At 41.1% G+C, this 22,847-nt stretch overlaps 1 protein-coding gene across 9 annotated transcripts in view; it reads left to right on the top strand.

The window, feature by feature from the left end:
* The window catches only part of LOC131684642 (protein winged eye), a 233,135-nt gene that overhangs the window by 81,012 nt on the left and 129,276 nt on the right, over positions 1 to 22,847 (top strand). For all 9 annotated transcript variants that reach the window (XM_058967679.1, XM_058967687.1, XM_058967685.1 and 6 more), the window contains one exon: positions 7,670 to 7,824. In XM_058967679.1, the coding sequence (XP_058823662.1) occupies positions 7,686 to 7,824 (139 nt within the window). In that variant the 5' untranslated portion in view covers positions 7,670 to 7,685. The remainder of the gene's footprint in view (positions 1 to 7,669; positions 7,825 to 22,847) is intronic.

Below are 22,847 nucleotides of genomic sequence, written 5' to 3'. Positions count from 1 at the left end.
GCTTTAACTAGTTTCATTGTGGTTTTCAAACGATTCCGCAATCTTTCTTCAGACGAAAATGTGCACCACTTTCCACACAAAAGTACCATTCCGACCACAGCAGGAGAAAGTAAACATAAATTTCAGCGCTAACCATTCACAATTATGCTAAATTTAACTCTGCACACCAACACAGCCGCGCACAGTCGCTAACAATGGAACAAACAACGAGAGCTCGCCTGCTCTCTCGCCTGTACCTTTAGTTTCTGGGTTGTGTTTTAAATACACACTGTATGGAGTGTGCCAGTGTGTGGCGCCGATTGATCAAGCTAGATAATACCGAAGCCCGGGGGCAGCCTGAGAAGAAAAAATACGGGGGTTTAGAATTGAATTTTTCGAGGTTATACACATGGTTTCATCCTGTGCGCCAAGAGGCTCCGCGGTCCGCCAGCGTGATGGGGGTTTTGCTTGCCAGTTGGAGGTTAAACGACGTCACGAAATGAACGTGTGCAGTCCTTTTTCGTAGAAGTGCATTGTTCCGGTCCGGGGCCAATGCTCGGTTCGGTGTGCGCTTCTGGCGATTTTAGATTAAGATAATTGACTGCATTCAGTGCGCACACTGATCGGACCTCTTCGCTAGGCTGTTGATGGCGGTCGAAAGGAAAGAGAGGGGGGCGGCGATACCGAGCAAAACAATGCAAAGAGGAACCCCAAGTTTGTTTTCCATTTAGCAGAGTTTGTAATTCGCTATTTTGCTGCGATTAAAAGTTGAAAATTGGCTCTCGGTGATGGCAGCAGATCTAGATTGCTTGCCAACTACCGCCGGCAACGGAGAATGTGATTAAAACATGAAATACGGAAATGACCGGGATCCGGCGGATCTTAACTTCGATTCTGGGGATATGATAGCGGCAGAAGCTTTCCAATGTTAATTGGATTGCAGGCTAAAGGTTCGCAGAGTAGTGGTACCGACAGGAGGGGGTTTCAAGCGTTTTCCATAAGTTTTTATTGGATTATTTTGCGCCTCATGAGCGGTACAAAACGTTTGTCACTTTGCGTTACTGCGATTGACAATGTTTGAAGCAAGGGTGGGAGTTTTCGCTTGCGATGAAAAAAAAGAAATTTCCAAATGAGACGTTACTTCGCTAGGGTAAAAGTATTCAAAAATATCTTGGTTGGCAAGAATATTGAAGCTACGGAGTAAAATTTTCATCTTTTTGGAGGAATATTTAACAAAGATAGTCTAGAATAAAGAATGTTCTCTTTTCTGAATCAGCATAATTTTTTTTTTAAATTAGATGACATGATTTATACAAATTTCAAACCGTTCTTAGTATCTTAAAATCCTAAGAGCTTAGATGCTTTAGAAGTGGTATAGCATGTGTATTAGAGTGACAAGAAAAATGACCCCTATCGGGTCACCTCTGAACCGATTCCTAGTCCCACCAAGAGTGTCCACACCAAATTTGAGCTAAATCGGACAAGTCTATCTACCAAAGCAACGTGTTCGAAGTTTGTGTGAACTTTTTCGACAATTTCCAGGTAGAAAGCCTCATAACTTGAATTTTTGCCGCTAGGTGGCACTGTATGTATCAGTTTATCACTGAAAGTGAAAATAAGGAACTTTATCGATAAATGCAAATCGATTAAACTTCCCTGGAAGAAATTATTAAGCTTTCAATGAAGTCTGAGTTAGTTTTGCATGGCGTCTAACTGAACATGAGGAGAGAATCAATAGTCGATTCCCACGAACATGTTTTTTTTGCGAAATCATGATTGATCTTAGCTTACCCTACCCTAGCTTGATGGGTTTGACGGTATTGCAAACATCATCAAGCATATTTCGTGCATCAGTGCTAAAGAACCTCTGATAGACAATTGCTTTAAGATTGCATTACGCCTCGATAGTGGTGCATCGAGGAGACCGAGAGGGCTAATGGGCCTTTTTATGTGTTGGGTTTTTTCTTACTCTGCACCAACCAAAACTAACGATCAACCATTAGCCTGTGTACACTGGCGAGTCCGACTGGCGGGTCGGCGTGGATTGACTTTTGAGGTGGGCTGTGTTTGCAGGCATTGTTCCACAGCTTAATGGCAGTGTTGGTGGACACGGCTCACCAGTGGGAGTCATTGTGTGTCCATTTATCGGTCGTCTTTGTCATCGTGCACAGGCTAATTAAAGAAATGTACAGATAGAAAGCTATTAGTGTTAGTGTAGTAATGATTATAGTTTTAGTATTAGTGTACAATTGTTATGTGCACGTCGTATGTCTATCTGTGCAGGTGTTCGTCTGAGTATTTATGACAACTGAATCAAGTAGATGATGCAGAACTGGCGTATATGATAGAATAGTGGGTAACTCTTTCTAGAATTTGTTGGTCTCTTTTTTCCGGAGCTCAATTCGAGCATTCGATTCAGTTCATTCGGAAAGATTGGATTGAATAAATTAGGGTACGATTAATTTACTAACACACGTTAATCATCCATTTCCGGTCAGCATAGCATGATACAATTCTAACAGAACGCAATTATAGTTGGTGGTAAATAAATATAATTTGCTAGTATTTAGACGAGTGGAAGTAGTTTGATTGCATATTATATGTGTTCTTTTCTTCTACTTTATTAGTCTGTTTTTGTTGTACATCTAACAAACTGCTTTTCCACTACTCATGTATAACAAAAATATTGGTCAATTTATGCGCTTCTATTTAATCTCTTTGCATCTTTTTTCTGTATCCGGGATGTTATTTTTCCTTTTATTACTATATCTTAAATTAGATTCATACTAACACAATCAACTGCATATTCTCTCATATACACGTCAATCTCTCTCATTCCAAATGTACAAACGCTCTTGGCCTTTGCGATAATACAAACCTGATCACAAACGCAAACATGCAATTGCAATCCTCCACACACACACTTACGCTCGCGATCATGCCGACATTAAAACCCCCGGCAATTAAACGCGATAATGAATCGGCCACATCCGAAAGTCGATACCCTCTGTCCTAACAGTCTAGACTCATGCCTTCAGTTGGAACAATTAAAAACAATGTCGATAATATCCACTAGATAACACGTTCCATGGCGACAAGACCGGCGACTCTAGAGATATGGGGAATCTTACTCTCTTCAAAACTGTTTAAGACCTTCGTGAACATCCACACACACCGCATAAACGCCGTCTGAAGCGGGAACCTACAAACACTCATGTTCGCACGATAATGCCTCGGTCACGTCCGGAAATCTCTTGTTTCAGTCTTAGCAGCCTAGGTCCATGCCTTCAGTTGGTTCAATAAAAAATAACGCTCATATTCACCAGACAACACGTTCCATGGCGACATGATCGGAAACTGTAGTGATATCGGGAAACATATTCTTTTCTAACATCTGTATCATGCACTAAAAATTAAACATCAGATTCAGGGTCCGCGAGCGATCATTCAAGAACACGCGAATTTGTCTACACGGCTAGAAAATTGAATTCATGAACGCGAAGCAACATACACTCCAACGCGAGCGACAAACACGTCAATATACAAACGCTCGAGCTCTTCACGATCATCCACGCACACCTACGCCCACAATCTCCCCCCCCCCCCCCCCCAGTGACTAAGTGAACGTTTCAGCACCTATAAATGGACAAACGCGGTCTCAAGAGTGAACCTACAAACGCCCGTGTTCGCGTGATCATGAATCGGTCACGTCCGGAAGCCTCTTCTCTCTGCAACCCTAGCACCCTAGGTCCATGCCTTCATTTGGACCAATCAAAAAAATGACGCTCATATCCACTAGACGTTCCATGGCGGCATGACCGGAAACTCTAGTGATACGGAGAAGCTCACTTTCTTCTGGCACCTGAATCGTACACTGAAAATTAAGTAGAGTAGAATGGGGTCAAGTAGCTCAGTTTTTTTGGGTGAGCTCATGCGATGGTATTTTTGAACTGATTTTGACAAACAAGCACTCGTTGGAAAGGTTATAATCTGGCAACGTTTTGGCAGCAATGATTTTATGCATGGCTAAATATTTTTCAAGTTAAATTTAATAAGAGGAAGGTACTTTTTTCTATGTTTTTAGAATCTGGGGGTACCATAAGTTTCGAAGTTATTCGAAGTTAAATGAAACAATGTACACACCTAGAAAATCAACGGTTCAACTTTTATTGAAGAAAGTGGCAAATGATGTGAAAAATCATGAAACCGCGGCTGAAAATCTTAAAAAAAAATGTTGAGAAACATGTACTTACGAATGACTTCTTCGGTGTCCTCGTCGTCGCCAAAGTGTGGAATTGCAGTTGTGCATTCCGGCTCAAGTGGTTGCTGAATAGCTGTGCGACGATCACATTTTCGTTTCGGAGCTTTTTTATGGATTCCCTTTCCTTCTATTTTTCGATCATGTTTTTTTTTCGATTGTCTACTTCAACAACACCTTAAATTATTATATTGGTAACTCACGCGAAATATCTAACGCGCTTTCATTGATGACAAGCACTTTCCTTTCACACGAGCACGTAATGTTTTGAACGCAGCAATGAATTTTTTAGAGACTGATCGAATACTGGAGCCATCTTGAACAGATGCAATTGTGTTATTTATGTCCTCTTTACAGCGTCTGGGTGTTTTCCACTAGAAATTACGCTCAATGTTCCTATCAAAATAATTTTAATTTACATTATAGTAGTGACCTACAGTGTCCCCAAACGGCTTACCTATCGTTTCCCCCAAGCGTATGTTTCATGTTGATGTCCGTATTTCTTTAAAATCAAAAATATTGAAAAATCAACACAAAATTAGTGTACAGCATTAATTTTTACGTAAGAAAAAAAAACTCACTTGACATTTTTTACATTGATTAAAGGTACTGCACTGAGGACAAAAGATAATGCGTTTTCGCAGAACAACACACGAAAACATAAATGGCGCCGTAACTAATACAGCTGATCCACAGTAACAGCCGAAAAGACAGTTCTCAACCGTGTATCCAATTCACACAACATGAACGACCTCTGCAATAACATAGCAAAGATAATGCCCTATATCTATTCTACCCCCATACCTATTTGATCCCATTCTACTCTAGCAAATTCACGGTCCGCGCAATCATCAAGAACATACGCGAATATGCGAATGGACACACGATTATAAAATCGAATTAATACACGCGAAGTTACATACAAATTAGCACACGTGACATAGAAACGCCTACGCGGTCAAACACATTAACGTACAATCGCTCGAGCCCTTCGTGATGATACACGCGATCGTGAAATCCCTACGCCCGGCATGGCAAACAAAAAAGAGGTATTTTTAAAACGACACTGTTAGAATTCTGCTGTAATTCTGCCAGTTAAAAACAGAAAAAAAAATGAAAGAATAAATCGAACCGGTTCCAAACTCTGGGGGCTATCGCTGTCGATGAAACGGTGATTTTCGGTTTAATTTGTCTTTCAATTCTTCAACCCTCTTCCTTCGGTGTTTCTGAAAAGGAACACCGACATTTTGGTACCTCTGCTTCTTCGCAATTTTCAGGTATCTCTAAGAACACTTCTGCGCTAAGTACACGATATTGAAGTAAAGCAAAAACATCAACGGTCGCAAGTAGCTACCCTGGGCTATTCCTAACGTGACAACCGAGAAAGATAATTCTCGATCTGTGAGCTAGCAAAAACTACCGTCGAGTGATCTCTTACCAGTACCAGTGGCATTTTTCACCTTGCTGAGAATCCGCGAACATGTTTCCAGTCCTGAAAAAGAAAAATAAGAGAGAAATCATATCGTAGAAATTGGTGATTATGTAACCAATTCAGATTCAATACAAACGGTGCCTAATCGATGATCAACATGGCAGAGATCATGGAATGTCGCCCTCAAACTGATACTACTTACACCGACCTATCTGTCACTTTTGATAGAGTGAACCGCGATCTAACAATCGCAAAAATTGAGAGTTTTGGTACCAACGGCGGTTTCTGCAGGTGCGATCCTAGCTTACAGATCGAGAATTATCTGTTGTCAGATTGATTGTTGGAGATTATCAGCCACCTACATTTACTTCTACGTCAGGAAAACTCCAGGGAAGCTACTTGGGAATGCTAATGTTTTTGCTTTATTTCAACGACATGTTAGTGCTGAAGACTAAAGGATCACAAAATATTTCATCTCATCCGCTCAATTTATGATTGCAGCTCTCTTTAGAAACAACCGCGCGTGTGCAGATCCGAAGAAAGGGTCTGTTATCGACTTCCCGCGAAAGACATTATTAGGAAAGAGCTCTACCTGCCAGACCACCAGCATTTTTTATGACTGCCGAAAAACTGGAGAGAATTTTGCCAGACACGTTTGACCGAAAAGTAACCCGGACGGGAAGAGGGGTTTACTCGCGCAACTTTTTAACTGTTTAATTGACCAACTTTTAACTGAAAGTTAACGGTTTTCACCTCAAGCACGGCAACTTTGTGAGTTTCTCAAAAATATATTACAATTTATTTATCCGATTTGGCAAGGCATTTGTAGCTGTAGTCGGATATTGGAATGTAGATCATAATAGTGATTTTGTTCCGCCAAATCAATCCTGAAAACGTATCATGACCCACAAATTCAATTCGTCGGGTAAGAAGGGAGCATCATGACACACCAATATTTTTACTTTAGTAAAAAAAATATTCCACATATCAGTTACCATCTTCGCTCCCAATCATTACGAAACGCCATTCATGCATGCTCGTTTCGTTCGGACGGCAACAATTCCTCTCACTTTCGAAACAAACGCCAGCAACATAACGGCACCTGCCAATCCAGCAGACCGACAATCGAAAAGGGTGTGTGTGCTGACTGAGCTCGACGAAAATCACTTCATGTGAAATGAATAAATTATACGAAATATTACTGTAGCCGCGGATAAGCGCGAGCAACGCCCAGCAAAAGAGCTCTCTCGTGCATCGTAATTACACACAAGGTTGCGGTGGTGTGGTGATGCTATGCACGCCTGCTTGCTGACTGTCCTATCTTCCCCCCGCAGAAGAAAAAAAAAGTCGACTGTGACTAGGTACCTATACGTAAACAATCGTAATTTTCAAATTGCATGTTTCTGCACGCGGCAAATGATTTAAACCCGATTCGACAAACCGCGACCGGTCCGATCCGACTGCTGCATTCAAACATTCAACAAACATTTCAGCTGTTTATTCAAATATTTACACCGAGAATTATTATTTAACTCGTTTACACAACTTCGGAGGCTGGTAGGACTCATTAACGGGGGCGGCAGAGAGGGTCGGGCGAATTTAAAAATTATCACATTTTTCCCTCGCGGTTTTCTCGGTTGGCTTGTTTTTATCACTGTTGCTTTGGACGATGGATAGGACACAGCTATGGTTCTAAGAGTCAGAAAGCCGCAACCCGCAACATCCTTCTGAGCTCTGGCAAGACGATACGAAGCGTTGAAAATAATAAAAAAAACAGAAACAGTTGAAAGTTCAAAACCTTCTGCACGTAGCTTATCTCCATAAAACCGCACCACTGGCGCTGGTACTGCTCACACTGACAATGACGACGACGACAATGCCGAGAGAATAGAATGTTTTAAGCCCGAACTAACAACGGGGAAAGAACGTGACATCGACGTAACAAGGAGGCGTATGATTTACTAATTTTTTTCTCTTCCCTTTGTTTTCTATTCTTGCAGTGTGCCGTGCCAAGGCATGTTGGGGCCCACTGCCAATGGTCGTTTAATGGGACCTGCTGGCATCGGTTCGTCCGCATCGACAACAGTGTCACATCATCGGAACCTATGGCCACCGGCAGCGAGCCGTTCGTTCGAGTTCCAGCCCAATGGCGAAGGTAGGTGTCAAGTGTTAAACAAGCGTTACGACCGCGTTATGCTCGGTAACGTTCACCACTCCTTCAACGACCGAGCGCAGATGTCCGTTTGGGTTAAGGTGTAAATTTTCACACCACCTCGCTAGGTGGCAGTGGCGCGGTTGGCTTGGCGAGGAGAAAAAATTCCATCGGAAAAGAAGCGAGCTGTTCGAGCTTACCTTGAAGCACTTGAAAAATGTTTAACATAAACCTCTTTAACTAAGCCTGCGAGTGTATACACAACGCAGTTTGGAGAGTATATTTGAACGACTTTTATGGTACTTTAAAAAAGCATTTATCATTTTTTCGTCTCCGTCTCGTTCCCGAAAAAAAAGCTTTCGCATCTGCTCGTCACTGGCTCCGGCAGAGCCGGTCTTCATTTCGGGGAAGGAGCGCCAAAGTGTAATCTTGAAAATGGATTTCCGATTCTTCAATTTTCAGGCATTCAATAAAATCGTTTTTAAAAAATCATCCGCCTGATTACACACCGGTCTGATACGTTGAATGACGTTTATTACCTTTTGCTTTTTTCCCTTCGCTCTACCGTGGGCCTATACGATGATAATGGATCCACTGCCATCAGATTTCGTTAACAACTATCCAACCGATTCCGTCTGGTAGCTTTCCGGAAGACCTAGACCAATCCTCCGCAACAGGCCCCGATGGATTCGGATTCCCCCTCTCTTATTACTGAACGAGTAGGATGATAATCTTCTCTCTCAATGACTGGCACATTTTCATTCAATAAGGCAAATTGGCACGTCTCAAGACTCATTTCCTCCTTCCACCACAGTTCTACCTAAAAAGATCTGCCCAATGTCATTATCATTGCTTTAGTACCCCGTAGTCGTTGTCCGAAAATCGAGGCTTACGGACTTGTGTTGAAATTAGATTTTTGTCTTACTTTCCCATTCTTTCCTGGCTGGCTATGGCAAAACTTGAGCCTTGAGCCCTGGCTCGGCACTTCACTAAGTATTCCTCAATCGAAGAAGCAAAGGCGTTGGCCATTTGGGTATCAATTCGACTAACGTCACAAAAGGAGCTCGGTCATAAATCAAATTGCTAAAAGATATTAGAGCGAACGAAAAGGCCATTCTTCTTGATTATATTCCTGCTGTGAAAATTGATTACCGCTCTTTCCCATGAGCTTGTGTGTGTGCCGATTTTACTGTCCCTGTCTTCGAACGGCTAGAGAAGGACACAACACCACCGATCATTCACTAGTATATCAGTGATTGGTAGGACCAGAGGCTAAAAAATATTAACTAATATATCGCGCTTCCCTCTGGGAAATGAGTTGCGCGCTCTAATGATGCCTAACCTGGGGTCCTTTTTGGATAGGTACATCCTAATGCCTCCGAGGTCAAGTGTTTGACAATGACTCCAATCGCTAATGGCTTAGCGGAGCTGGTTAATGGCCCGCGCCAAAAAGTTGTTTCCTGCAGCGGAAGGTACGAATGAGAGAGAGAGAGTGAGAATTTGTTTGATTGGTTGAACGCTTCTATGGTTAATGATATAGACCTACGAAAATACGTCCGAAGTGGTTTGCTTACAGACAGGTCTTCGGGCTGTTGTCCGTTTCACTGTACATATAGACTCATCATTCGAGCAATCTCAGAGCGGTGAGTTGAAACGATGCCGCGTTGATTGTTGAATCGTAAACTAGATTTGGTAAATATAAGATCTCTCAATGTGCTGCTGTAGGAAGGAAAATTAAGTCGTATAGATAACAGACGAAGGATGGTGACTTGAAAACACTCGTAACTTTAGGATATCAATGGCGATATTATCACAAACTATTTTTTTGCTTGGTCTGGGACACTTCACGTGGGACCTTCCTTGCAGGTTGGGGACAATTCATAAATTACGTTACGCTAAAATTAACCCCCCCCCCATACAACAAATTGTAACACAATTATTTATTCCCTCCCCTTCCCTATTACGTAACAAATTCCTCAAAAAAAATTCTTTCTTCTGTAAAGAAAATGTTACGTGACGTTCTAGCTTACTCATGCTCCCCCATATGTCACAACATGTCACAATTTGTCGTACCAATTCCCCCCCTACAAGCGTTACGTTATTTATGAATGGTCCCTTGCCGCTCTTCAAATAGTTTATTGGCGGAATAACAGAAGCTCTACATAATTTAATGTCGTGTCACATACACCTGCAACCGGTTTCTTATCTTCGAATATGGTCCTTTTCTAGCGGGTTTCCTGTTCTTCCAGGCATCCAGATTGCATTGAGAGATTATAGACACGCAAAAGGCTGACGCTGGTTCTAGCAGAATGCACAAATTAGAAGAAAAGATGATCTGATATGTTCTCTATTTTCTACGAATGAGACTGAAGCGAAATCGGTACTCTTGTTTGTAGATTCGAATAATGTTTACATTTCCTTCTCTATTAGTGGAAAATGTATCCAATTGGTTGAACAAGGTGGTAGTTATTTCCGGTCAAAGTGTATATAACGATTTCGGTCCGAAGAAATTGGTCATCACAGTACAGGAAAGATAGACAAACTTCAATGAGATGTAACTCACTATTAGTGAACATATGCAGTATTAGATCTTCATGATCTCTGCATTAAAAACATGATCTAAAATCACTGAACTTTTTCTCAAAAACAAGTAATTTCAACAGAGAACATCACAATTTTAGTAGGTTTGCTCGACACAATGAATAAGAATTATAGAAATCAAATTCTCTTGGAAGCAGATTTTTAAAGCATAGCTAACAATATCAGAAATACTTTAGCCTTCAATCTGATTATCCTGAATCGTTGTTTTACGCGATTTTCTCGAGGTTACGCGATTTTCACTTCAACTGGTAGTATCTCAATCAACAGTTGCTATTTTGATATTCTTTTTGATCTGAATTAGAATGGAGAATCTTACGTGATTCAGCAGCCATGATTCCACCCAAACAAAACCATGCGTATTTTCGACGAACATTAAATATCCTACGGATTAGTTCCCTAGTTGGTCAAATAAATACTGAACAAACAAAGAAATTAGTTTGCTTAGTTGCTAGATATGTCAGCTCGATTTGCATTAACCAGCGGATACGTGCTCCCTAGAGTGACAGAAAGAAATGACCCCCGTCGGCCCACCCCTGAGTCAGTTCATAGTCCCACCAGGAGTGTCCGCTCCAAATTTGAGCCAAATCGAACAAGTCTAGCTACCGGACCAACGTGCATAGAATTTGTATGTGATTTTTCGAGAATTGACATGGAGAAAACCCACTTCCTCACATTTTCGCCGCTAGGTGGCACTGTATACACTAGATTATCACCACGTAAATTGTCGAAAAATCCCATACAAACTTCAAGCACGTTGGTCCGGTAGCTAAAGTTGTTCGATTTGGCTCAAATTTGGAGCACACACTTCTGGTGGGACTAGGAATCGACTCAAGGGTAGGCCGATCGCGTTTTCAAAAATTTGTTTTTTTCGTGGGTAGTCTAATGAGCACAGATGTCGGTTGCTAAGCATAGCGTGTATCCAGTTCGTGATATAGAAAGGTATCTCATGACCACGTGCTGCTTCCAAAATGGATTCGAATGAAACGTTATCAAAAGCTCTCCAATATCGAGAAAAGCCCTAAGCTTGGTTGCTTTTGCGAAATGTTGTAGGCAACATTGTGTAACAGGGTGGTAGTTGCATTGCATGTAACTGGTGCTCGCCCAATATTTCATTCAATTCAACGTTACACTGTGTTGAGAAGGAAGAAAGTCCAAATGATCAGTCTAAAACTCTGTCTCCTTATAAGTAACGCGGCCACCTTTATGAATGAATGATTCCAAGCTACATAACTTTATGAGTCGAATAAGTTCGATATTTCACCAAGGGGTTCCTCCAGAAGCACCCAAAACTCGAAGCGGACAAGCCTCTGTTCACCCAAGTCACTTGAAGATTCAATCGTCGGAAGATACCCATGAAACCTAGTCGTGAAGCCCTCTTCATAGAGGTCTTAGTTCATGGATTTGGGATTACAACATGTGACGATATCTAGCGAGACGTTTGGATGATCCAGGACGATATACTTATGATCAGACAACGACGGTTCGAGCTCGTTGAATACGACCCAGTTTGTCAACTCATGCGTAATATCGTCAGAGCAGATAGTTATATCTAACACCTCTTCTCTGCCAGATCGTGTAGATGTTGGGCGATTTTTTTACATAACTGATGGAGGTGCTTTATAAATGTGTCGATCAATAACATTGCATAAAAGTACTTTATATTAAATATCAACGACGCTATATTTCATCGCTCACTCTCTTACTTGACTGACTTTATTTTCATTTTCCTCTCTTTTTGTATATCTTACATGAAGGAAACATTATAAATCGTTACAAAATCAGTGAGGAAAATGAAGCTCTCCAAAAGCATGAATAGTGTCGATAACAGACTTTCAATTCTCCATTGGTGCTCTATAATAGAGAGAATGCAGAGAACTGGCTGCCAATCGCTACTCTGTAATAATACAATATTTCGCCTTTATGACATTTTCTCAGCAATAAATCATAAAGGGCTTAACATTCATAAAAGGGGCGGTAGGCGTAGCGTAGTTGGTAAGTCGAATGCCTTGTACGCAGCGCACCTAGATTCAAGTCCTGACCCCGCACATAGGGATAGAAATTTTTCATAAGAGATGTTTCTAACCCGAAGAGGCGAATGACCTTAAAAAACCTCTATAATCGAAATAAAAAAAATCATATGCAGATTTAAAGCTAATATATGGCTACATTTTAACACAGTCTAACAGAGATAATACTCAAAACCTATTCTTCGGCCGCTTAAACGGTAATTTAAATTACATTTTCAGTCGGGGCTGTGGTCGCATATGCAAAGATGGTACCACTGGCATACGCGCAATAGAGTGGGACACGGTTACATGACAAAATATTTACTCCGAGCAACTTTCTGGGTTCCATTTGGCTCCTAAAACAATTGCGAAAATTCTAAGCTCGATCGTTAAACTATATTTAAACGCCCCCGGTTTAAAGTTTTTATGGGATTTTGCATGGAGAAATCGACTTTTACAAGTGGCCTATTGCTCCCAATATACATCGATTGAACAGGACCAATTGCAGTTCTAATAGTATTTTAATTTTTCGTTCATCATGCAAAAAAACGAAACATAGTAAATTGTTGTGAAAACATTACGGAAAAACGTCAGCCAATTAAAGCTATCTAACAGCATACATAGTGCCAATAGCGGGCTTCCAAATTTTACAGTTCTTCATTGGTGTTACATGATAGTATTAGTATACAGGATGCATATTTATTAGTATACAGTATGCATACTTCGCCTGTGCAGAACACGGGCTGTCAATCTGTGCATTGTAAAAACACAGCCTTTTTTGGCATTATATAAGCATTAGATCAGCATAAAAAATTTACGGGCTTTTAGAAATTCATCTTATTCATCTCATTAGTCAGGATGACACACTATTTCGTTGATAACTCGGCTAACTGTCACTGGATTGCTCTTAATTAAGTTTCAACATTTTTGCTTCGTTCCTAAGAAGCAATACAATGAAAAATCTGGCCTGGAAAATATAAATTATTCGCGTTTAACCTAAGTGAAAAGCCAAGTACAAGGCACCCTTATTCATCCTGCAATTTAAACTAATGCGTTGAATAGAGATAGCAGACACTGCTCAACCTAATACCTGTGAGGTGGGATGAATACAGGTGCTAAGAAGGATTAGGGTACAGTTACCCTATGCAAATCTTACGCAGATAGAAGGTTACGTATAGTGATTTTGGTTCAAGCTCAATTTCAATTGCAAACCGAATTTTCTTTCTACGCTTACTCTAAGGAAGATTTTCAATCATAATGCACCACACATAGTTTACCTAGGCTTTAAAATGTAAAAGCTGCCAATTGCTGCCTGAAATCTGCAATCTGTCCACATATAACAAATTAATACTTTGTTTGAAAAATTAATTTTTATTTTCTCTAAACTGAAAGCATTCGATTTTGCGTGAAATGTCAGTCAGCTTGGAAGTGTATAAGTTGGGGGGCGTTGAAATTAAACGTTCAAGCATCGACCGACAGCAATTTTAGTTAGCTTTTAGTAAAACTTTCGAAATTATGTCAGCACTTAATATTCATCCATACTTGTACGAAATGGAAAGGGTTCTACGAATAAAAATACGTTTCGTTACCAGTAAAAAGGCATAATTTAACAATTTTTTCCTTTTTTATTTCGACTAATATGTACTCAGATTTCCTTTTTTATTTTTCAACGACATCCCATTAGCTAGAGATTACTGACTATGGAAAGTTTTGAAAATTTAGAGCCATAGTACTCAAGTGACAGGAAGGATGTGAAATAAACACATCGGAAAACCAGTAGTGTCAAGGTCGTTAGTAACAGGCTTAAAATCTTACGGACTAATCTTTTTTTTTCTTCTGTTGGCAGGAGTTGAGCTTAGGCAGCATTGCTACGAATCGCTCAAGTCTAGCAACATGTCTCACGGCAAAGACATACTTGTCCCTCTTTTCTATGAGAACCAACTATTTGCCTTGAAAAATCAATTAAGCGCTGAACTATGTCATTCGAACATCCAATCGAGAAATAAATTTAAGATCCTCGTGATATACACGGTAACAGATTAAATGTACGTCGTAACGATCGAGCTTCACAATATAACATCAATTGGACACCTCTAGAAAATTTTGTTCTGATCTGTACAACGTTCTGTTGTAGTTAAGTTGCTCCCTTGGTTCTCGCTCAGACAACACTGTGTAGTTATGAAAATCAGATTGCAGCGTGTCTCTGAACTTTATCGTCAAATCACCACTTTTGCCAACAGAATAAGCAACAACGACCAAATCGTATATAATAGAAAGGAATGATTCTACGCAAACAACTTCAATGTATTTAACAAAAGGCAGTATTCTTACAAAATTCAAATTTATGACAATGGTATTATTCCAAAATTCTAATTTATGACAATAGTTTGGTTTGATTAATTGTAAGACACATTTTTCCCCTCAAATCCTGCTCCATAGTCCATCAGATATCGACGCTTGCATTCTATAGCAATTTTGAACACGATTCAATGGATGTGATCCGTGTTGGACCATGGTCAATATATCACACGACTCGAAAAACCGGTACACATCGGACCAAGGCGGCCTTCGCTGGATAATGATAGCAATTATCGTAAAATAAATACTGAAAGCCGCCAGATTGTGACCGTTGGTGATTTGCGAAAGAAAAAAAAATCAAAAAAAAATTACCACATTGCATTGAGTACACCCTCTCCCCATAGGCTGTTGGGAGACGGGTGGCTGGTCTGCAGGGCAGCAAGTTGGATGCGCGATCGGAGAAGTGCAACATGTAGTCGCGCAGCGCATCAGCCGCGTTGAAGTACAATAAAATAAACATTATTCTAATTTTATTAACAATTTAAAACAATCGAGCGATGATGGCTGGGTGTCACTTGTTTTCCCCATGTGATGGTGTGCCGCCGCCGTTTCGCGCTCATGTTGCTATAAATAAGAGAAGATGTGCTGCGCGAAACGCTGCTGTAAATCTGATAAGCCGGGAGGAAGTCACCCAACGCTTTAAGTGAATCGATTTTCCTATCACTGATAAATGGGAGCATAATGAACTGCAATCGACCGGGATGGCAGCCAGCAGACGGACGGAAATTTATTTGCACCTTTTTCCGGTTCGTTTTTTTTCTTTTCATTTCTGAGAATAGAATGGCTTCAAAATGAATTTAAATTACCAGGATGTGTCGAAGACATACTCCTAGACAAAATTGGAATAATTTATGGTGGTTGTTGGTACGTAAGACGCCGCAAGGGAATGTTGCCGGGACCAAGAAGAGTAAAAATTTAAATCCATAGTGAATTTGCTTTACCGAGGCTGAAAATAAAACAAAAAATGTTTTCAGATAAGATAAGGTACCAACAGCAACTAAAGAACTGTGTAGCGGTGAGTAGAGGGGGGGGTAAAAACGAAATCTGAATATCATGAATATTGATGACACTTCAATCACTCTTCCTTGTGCTTCCATTGTTATTACTGATTTTTTTCTCCTTTTATTTCGGTGACTATGGCCGAACTCGATTCGTTCGATTCCATTCTGCTGTTCGTTAGCTGGCTGCTCTTTACACACCAATTTAGCGGAATAAAAAATGAGCATGCCAGAGAGGCACGATCCCGGGCTCAGATTTCCCATTGTAGATGATGTCGGTACGAAACCGGGAATGTACCATTCTGCACCATGGTAGTCGCCAGGATTTCGCCGGCACTCCGAAAAGCACGAATTCCAAGACTTTGTTATAAATTTTGGAATCTCATGCTTCGCCATAAATGGGGAAAGATGGAGTGTGCAACGAGTACAGTTCCTCCGAAGCTGGCTGACTGCAGTAGCCTAGCTATACCCTGCTTGGCTTCATGGGAATGGTCTGGTTTTCTAAACGGAAGATTGGAATTTTGCTGTGGATTCTAACGATTGAACGGTGTAGGATATACCGGTGGGAACATGCACTGTTTTTGCGGAATGGAACGGAGCTTTTCCTCAAATTTTATTGGTTAAATATTAAACTGTTCTGAAATTTCAGCAAGTTGGAATGTGGCTTTATATGTGAGTTCTATGCGCTTTGAATTGTATCGAGCGCTCGGTTACGTTGATACATACAGAGAGTTCTGTAAGGTTAAACATACGATAAAAAAGGGAACCGGAATGTGTTGTGTGCTTGTTGTATTATTCTATAGGTCACGTGCAAAATAGAATAGTTTGTTAAGCTGCGGAGCCACTGAAAGCGGTATTTAGATCTATTGTGGTAAGCTACGGAACTAACTTGGTTAGTTTCCATTTTGGAGTTACAATGAACTTTCAACGGTTCACCTTGTCTCACCATTTTTACTATTTGTTTACTTGTGGATGTATGGATTGGAGACGTTTTGTATGATTTAGAATAGGTCTTCTTCGAAAGAAGTTGTTTTCTAACCTTATCGAAAATGTCTTTCCGAGAACATCCCGTGCATTTTTTATATATTCACGCTACTGAAAAATTCGATTAAAAGAATGAAGAGTACAAAGCTCAGTGTTGCCATAGTATCAAATGTTTATTTTGATGCAAAATTTGAAATTTGAATAATTTTATGACCGTATAGTCATTGAAAACTGGAAAAAAATTGCTGATCTTGCAGGTGATTAGTAGATGTGGTGATACTAACACTATTTAAATCACTTCTGTAGCAATAATCTGTGAAAGGTACAAAAGAGAGTACTCAGAAGTTTTAGCCTAATCTGACATTCTGCAACAAGGTTCGAAGCATCTTGGAATGGTACGAGCCCAACAACGTGGATTTTATAAATTGGAATAATAAAAACTGTTATGAAGATAGCACTTGATAATCATCCAAAAATTATTCGAAAAAATTAAGCTATCTAGAATGAAATCTTTCACTTGCAGGCACGTTATGGCCTGCTTTTACAGTTCGTTCGAACAGTTAATAACACAGAACGGGTGCAGAAAGGGAATTGCTGGCTTTTGATCATACATAAAAACACTCTTTGGTCGAATCTCTTGGGTGCTTCATATTGGTGACTCAGTTAAAGAAATGTTCACTCATATGTGGCAAATATAGTTTTTGTTTTTGGTTCATTTAAGATTTGGCAGCATTAAATCAGCCATTTCTTCAATATTCGTCATATTTTCGAAATAAATATCTGCTGTCTTATCGTGCACAGTAGTACTGTCAACCTTAACGGATATCTTTTCCACCGTTTTTGTAAATCCAATGTATGTTTGGTGATTTTGCTACATTATCTCCATTTGCACTTTATAATTGTCCAAATGAGATGAGACGGAAATCTTGACAAATTCAAATAATTCGGTTTATACCATTTTGTAGCATCCTGGCTAAAATGGTAACTAAGTTAGTTTTCCTTCCGCAACTGCAGATGCCTTGCCAAATCAAATTTATTGGCAGGCCACTGTTGATGTAAACCATGTAATTTTCATTTTTCAAGATACGTTTCAGGGTCATTATCTGCATTGGTATAGTGATAGATTCCTGTCCAAAGTTCACTTGCACACAAGTTTCATCGACGATCGAAATTCATCTGTTGCACTTGGTCAGAACATGCTCGTATCTACTGTTTCCTTGCACGGTTTTCGGGACCTATTATTTATTTCACTGTCATGTTGTGATGTTCGATGATGTGACACGATCCCAAACATACTTGCACACAGATTTGCTAAACTTCACTGTGCACCGTAATGAACAATCTGGCCAAATCACGCCCGGGGCTTCTGAATTACCCCGTGAATGATCGCGATTACATGTTCGCCTTTGTATATCATCGCGAAGGACTCAAGCGTTTGTATGTTAACGTGTGCGATCGCGTGAGTTTTTGTATATCGCGGCTGCTAGCGTGTATGTAACTTCGCGTGTGTAAACAGGCTGCTAGAACAGACCGGTTCCGGTTGGGACTTCCGCATGTGACTGATAAATAGTCGCGTGAACACGGGTGTTGTAGGGTCGCACTTGAGACCACGTTTATAAGTACTAAAACGTTCACCGAGGCGTTTTCATGTTTGTGAGATCGCGAGCCTAGGCGTGCGAGGATGATTGCGAAGGATTCCAGCCATTGTATTGCAACATGTTTGATAGCGTGCGCGTTTTAATATAGTGTGTGAATGTAACTCTGCGTGTGTAAATTCAATTGTATAACCGTGTTGTTATTCGCGTGTATTCCGGAATATTCGCGCGGACCGTCAGTCTAAGTTTGATTCTACTGCTCCGACGTTAGAACTGAAGGAATGGCCCTAGGGTTCTCATACCGAGGACAGAGGCTTCCGGAGCCGATTTATACCAAAAAAGTGATAATAACGAGCGCAAATGCGAGGACTTCGGTCGTCTTTTACTGACATTCTCGCTTTGATTTGCAGTAAAAAGGTTTTGCACATCTGCCGGCTATGTAGAAGTTAGCTCCACTCGAAAGTGCAGACCCTTCATGTAAAGAAGATAAAGAAGACATGGCACAAAATAAACAACTGCAGGAGCCGAGTGCCATTTTGTCATTACCACTCCCCCCCCCCCTTCCTAAAAGTGTTACGTAATTTATGAATGGTTAGCATTCCGCAGGTTTTTAATATTTACTTCAAACCAATCCCAAGCTAGACCTGTTTTCTTGGCTACAAATTTTAACTGGCGCATACTGTAAACTCGTTCGAACAGTGTGCCACCAGTCAATATTGGACTGCATCGATGAACTCCGACATGCTGCGTTGTACACCATCGACAAAGTATATCCAGTTAGACTCCGCAGGGTGCTCATTGCCGCTAAAACACAACTTTTCGTTGTTTTCCAACAATTCACAAGCCCGCATGAATCCTGTGCAGCAGACTGATAACGAAGTAATTTCCTGTTTTAATTAAAGTGCGCCACATTCGCCCATATAAATTGAAGCAACAACCTGATGTTTCGGAGTAGAAGTGCGGAACAACGCGACAAACTTGTTTCGACCCGAATCGACTGTGTATGTGTATTATCAACGCAACGGCCAGCGGGTACCGCCAATCATCGTTTGAATTATTAATGGAAAAAGATGAAATTAATGTAGTTACATTAATCATATTATCATCCTGGGCAAACACTGGTGCGGTGCGTGTTGGCCGTATGGAGCCTGATATGCGTACAAGTAGCACATGGAATTATCGAGCTCTATCCCGTTAGTCGCCGGGTGGGATGTCCGCACCAATTCACTAGCTGTAGACACACATACACACACAAACACCCTCGACCGTGTTCAAAACAAAGTTGAACTCATCGACAAGTAACATCATAAACGCACTTTTTGGACACACTCCACTCGGCATCCAACAGCTAGTTACAGATCGGCTGCGTAGTTAATAATCCGCGCGAGTAGATACACATGGGCCCGTCCAGTCTATTTAGAGCTGTTCGCGAATCGGGCTACAACCCCTAATTACTAGGCAGTTACCTCCCCCCTACCCTCCGTCACTCGCTACCTCGTCGTGACCGGAATTCCGTGCTTCCGAGCTCTCCGCCACTGGATGATTTTCCAGTGTTATCCTGACCACCGACTGCCACGCCGCGCCGCGGCCGGATATACTGCTCCTCGCCGCGGCGTCGATGAACGCCAGAAATAGCCTGTGCAAACGCGCAGAAATTGAGTTGTACATTATCGGTAATTGCGAAAGTCATTAGCCGAGGCATTGAATCGATTTTTACAAGAATCGCCTAATGGAAGCGCTAAATGGTATCAGTGTGTGCTGTTGGAAACAACGGGCGGTTTTTTTTGTTCTTTGTGTTGAACCACCACTGAAGTGTCTGCTCTGGTAAGAAACAATGTGACACGGGATGAGCACGCGAATGTTTCGCACGTTTCGCAATGTCGATTGGTGAAGAGTGGAATAAACTCTCGTGTTCGGTTTTTTTCTTCTAATAATTGTGTTCGATTTACAGGATCCGTTACCAGTAAAGGAACACTAACAATAGTTTCCCAAGAAAAGTTTTACATTCCGTGATGCTAACAAAAGCTAACGTCTCGTGTAAATCGTGCTTTGAGCGAGACGTGTTTGTTTTGTTGCAGGGGTCCATCAATCATACACAACCGTCGCATGTACATATATTGCGTGCCGATCCGGGCCCCTATTCACATGGGTCATAAATCGTAGGAAATTAATTCCCCATATTAGAGGAGAAAGCTCGCTATCAGCAGCAGCAGCAGCAAGCAGCTTCATGGGGCGTAAGGAAATACTAATTGTAACCGCCAAACGGTAAAACCTACTGGTGTTTGTTTGAATTATCTGAACAGTGTTGCGCTGCACAACCGACTCTACCATTACTTTCGAACATCCCTTCGCAAATCATTTGTCACCCGACAGTGGTCAGACGTCCCAGTCTGCTCTGAGTACACCCCCCAAAAAAATTAATGAAATCTATGATTGATCACGTAGCAATTCAAATTTAATTTTTCTTAAGAACGTACTTATGTTCCGTCGTGTTGTTGTTGTTGTTGTTGCTGCTGCAACCTCTCCCAACGGTCCATTTGCTTCCGGCAAGTCATGCCCAAGTGAAGACCGGTAGTACAGTAAAACACAGCAGCGCGGGGTGACCGAGACGGCTCTCAGATGCTCGAATTGATGCCCCATCATTCGAGCGAGTAATCACCTTCGGCATGGTCACCGGCACGTAGTGCGCGCGATAACGACTTCTCTGCCCCTCGGAGCAAGCCGCCAGTGCCAGTGACGGTGGTGGTGGTGGTAGTGGTGCAGACAGGAGTTCTAGGCGTAAGGTCAGGTTGAGTCCAACCATTGAATCGGGACGGGAGGGTGAAAATGAATTTATTTCCTTCTCCCCCCCGTGACATTTTTACCGGTCTTTCGGGCCACAACGACCAAGTGGACATCAAAAGATGGCCAGCAGACGGTGCTGTCATAAAAAAAAACATTTTGCACCACCAACCAGCACACAGATAACTGCAGGGCAGAGATTTGCTGATTTTTATCGCTTGAAGGGGAAAGGGTGACTTCTTTTCCAAGTATTCGGACTTCGTTGCGTTATTGCGTTTATGATCTGGACAGACAATTCGGCATTACCGCAATTCGGTCATCGATGGTGAGGCGATATTTCATTCTTTTGTGGTTTTCCGGGGGCGCCTCCCGAGGCAGGAATTTTGATGTGTGTGCATTTTTTTTCCACCCGAGGATATTTATTATCCAGCACTTCGGCGTATGAAAAGAATTCATTGCCGTCGAAGGAAAATAACCTTTAATCCCTCGACGGATTGTTTCATTGATTATTTGACAGGTTGGGGAGTGTTCTCTTTTATCGTTGTTCCCACTCTACTGTCACTTTTTCCGATGATTGTTCACTGATATAGAGTTTCGGTAGGTAGAGGGCAGGGTGTTTTCTTCGCTGGAAGACAACCTGGTATTGGTCAGGAAAAAAATCCTCAAGTCATCGATTTTTATTGATTGCTCATACCGGGGCTTCTCGGTGTAATCAATTTACAGAGTGGTTCCGGTTTCATATTACATTTCCAACATATTTTCATGTTTCCCTGTGTGCGTTGATGAGGGTTCCGATTATGTAAGCATGCTACCAGTTTCAAGCTAAGCTTAATAATGAATGGAATTTTTAATGATCGTAGCTTTTAAATCTCAGAATTCGATACATCTGAATTTCTTTCGAAAAGTCAAATTCATTTTGAACTGATACAAAAAGCACTACGGCCAAAAAACGCGATCGTGTGATTATGAGTTTCTAATCACGATATCACAGCAAAGGATGATCATGATATGATGATATCGCAACAAATGATGATCATCATGGATCATGCTGAAAATCACGATCAATGAAGTTCGAGTTCACTTTCACATTATTTACGATTTGAATGTGGCCCCGGTTACATCCAATGCAAGTATCGGCGTTGTTCCATATTCGTGTTACGTGACGGTCGGGAGTGTTTATATGACCTTTTTATGTTGCATGCTTTTTCCTAGTCTATCTTGCTAAAACCAAAATTCAGTCATTAGTTAGTGTTTCTTCCATTTATGTGGTGTTTGGATTACTAATATTGTTTTTCCATGTGCTGTATGTGTTTGCTTTTCTCATCTTTCATTTAAATTACTGTTTTTATCAGTCTGGACATGATTGTTACAATATCTAATGTCTTTCTCTGATATATTGTAGTATACGAATCAAAAATCCATCTAATCTTTACAGAATGAATGTCGAATTAATATGTTGTTTCATCTTTTGTTGTTGCTTTCTCGGTGAAAACACACTGGAATATGCAAATGAAATACAATAAAAATGTTCACGCGATTGAAAGAACACGCACAATAACATACAAACATTCCATTCTTTCGCGATAATACAAATCTGGTCACAAACGCGATCATTCCCGCATACGTCGACCACGATTCCACACTCGTATAAACTTCCTGGCGGCTAAGTCTACGTGGTTGCCCTTACGAATTGACAAACACAG

The sequence above is a fragment of the Topomyia yanbarensis genome, chromosome 2, assembly GCF_030247195.1.
Source record: "Topomyia yanbarensis strain Yona2022 chromosome 2, ASM3024719v1, whole genome shotgun sequence".
In the NCBI taxonomy this organism is placed as follows: domain Eukaryota; kingdom Metazoa; phylum Arthropoda; class Insecta; order Diptera; family Culicidae; genus Topomyia; species Topomyia yanbarensis.
The sequence above is the reverse complement of the archived record's forward strand: the minus strand, read 5'-3'. Positions and strand labels throughout refer to the sequence as shown.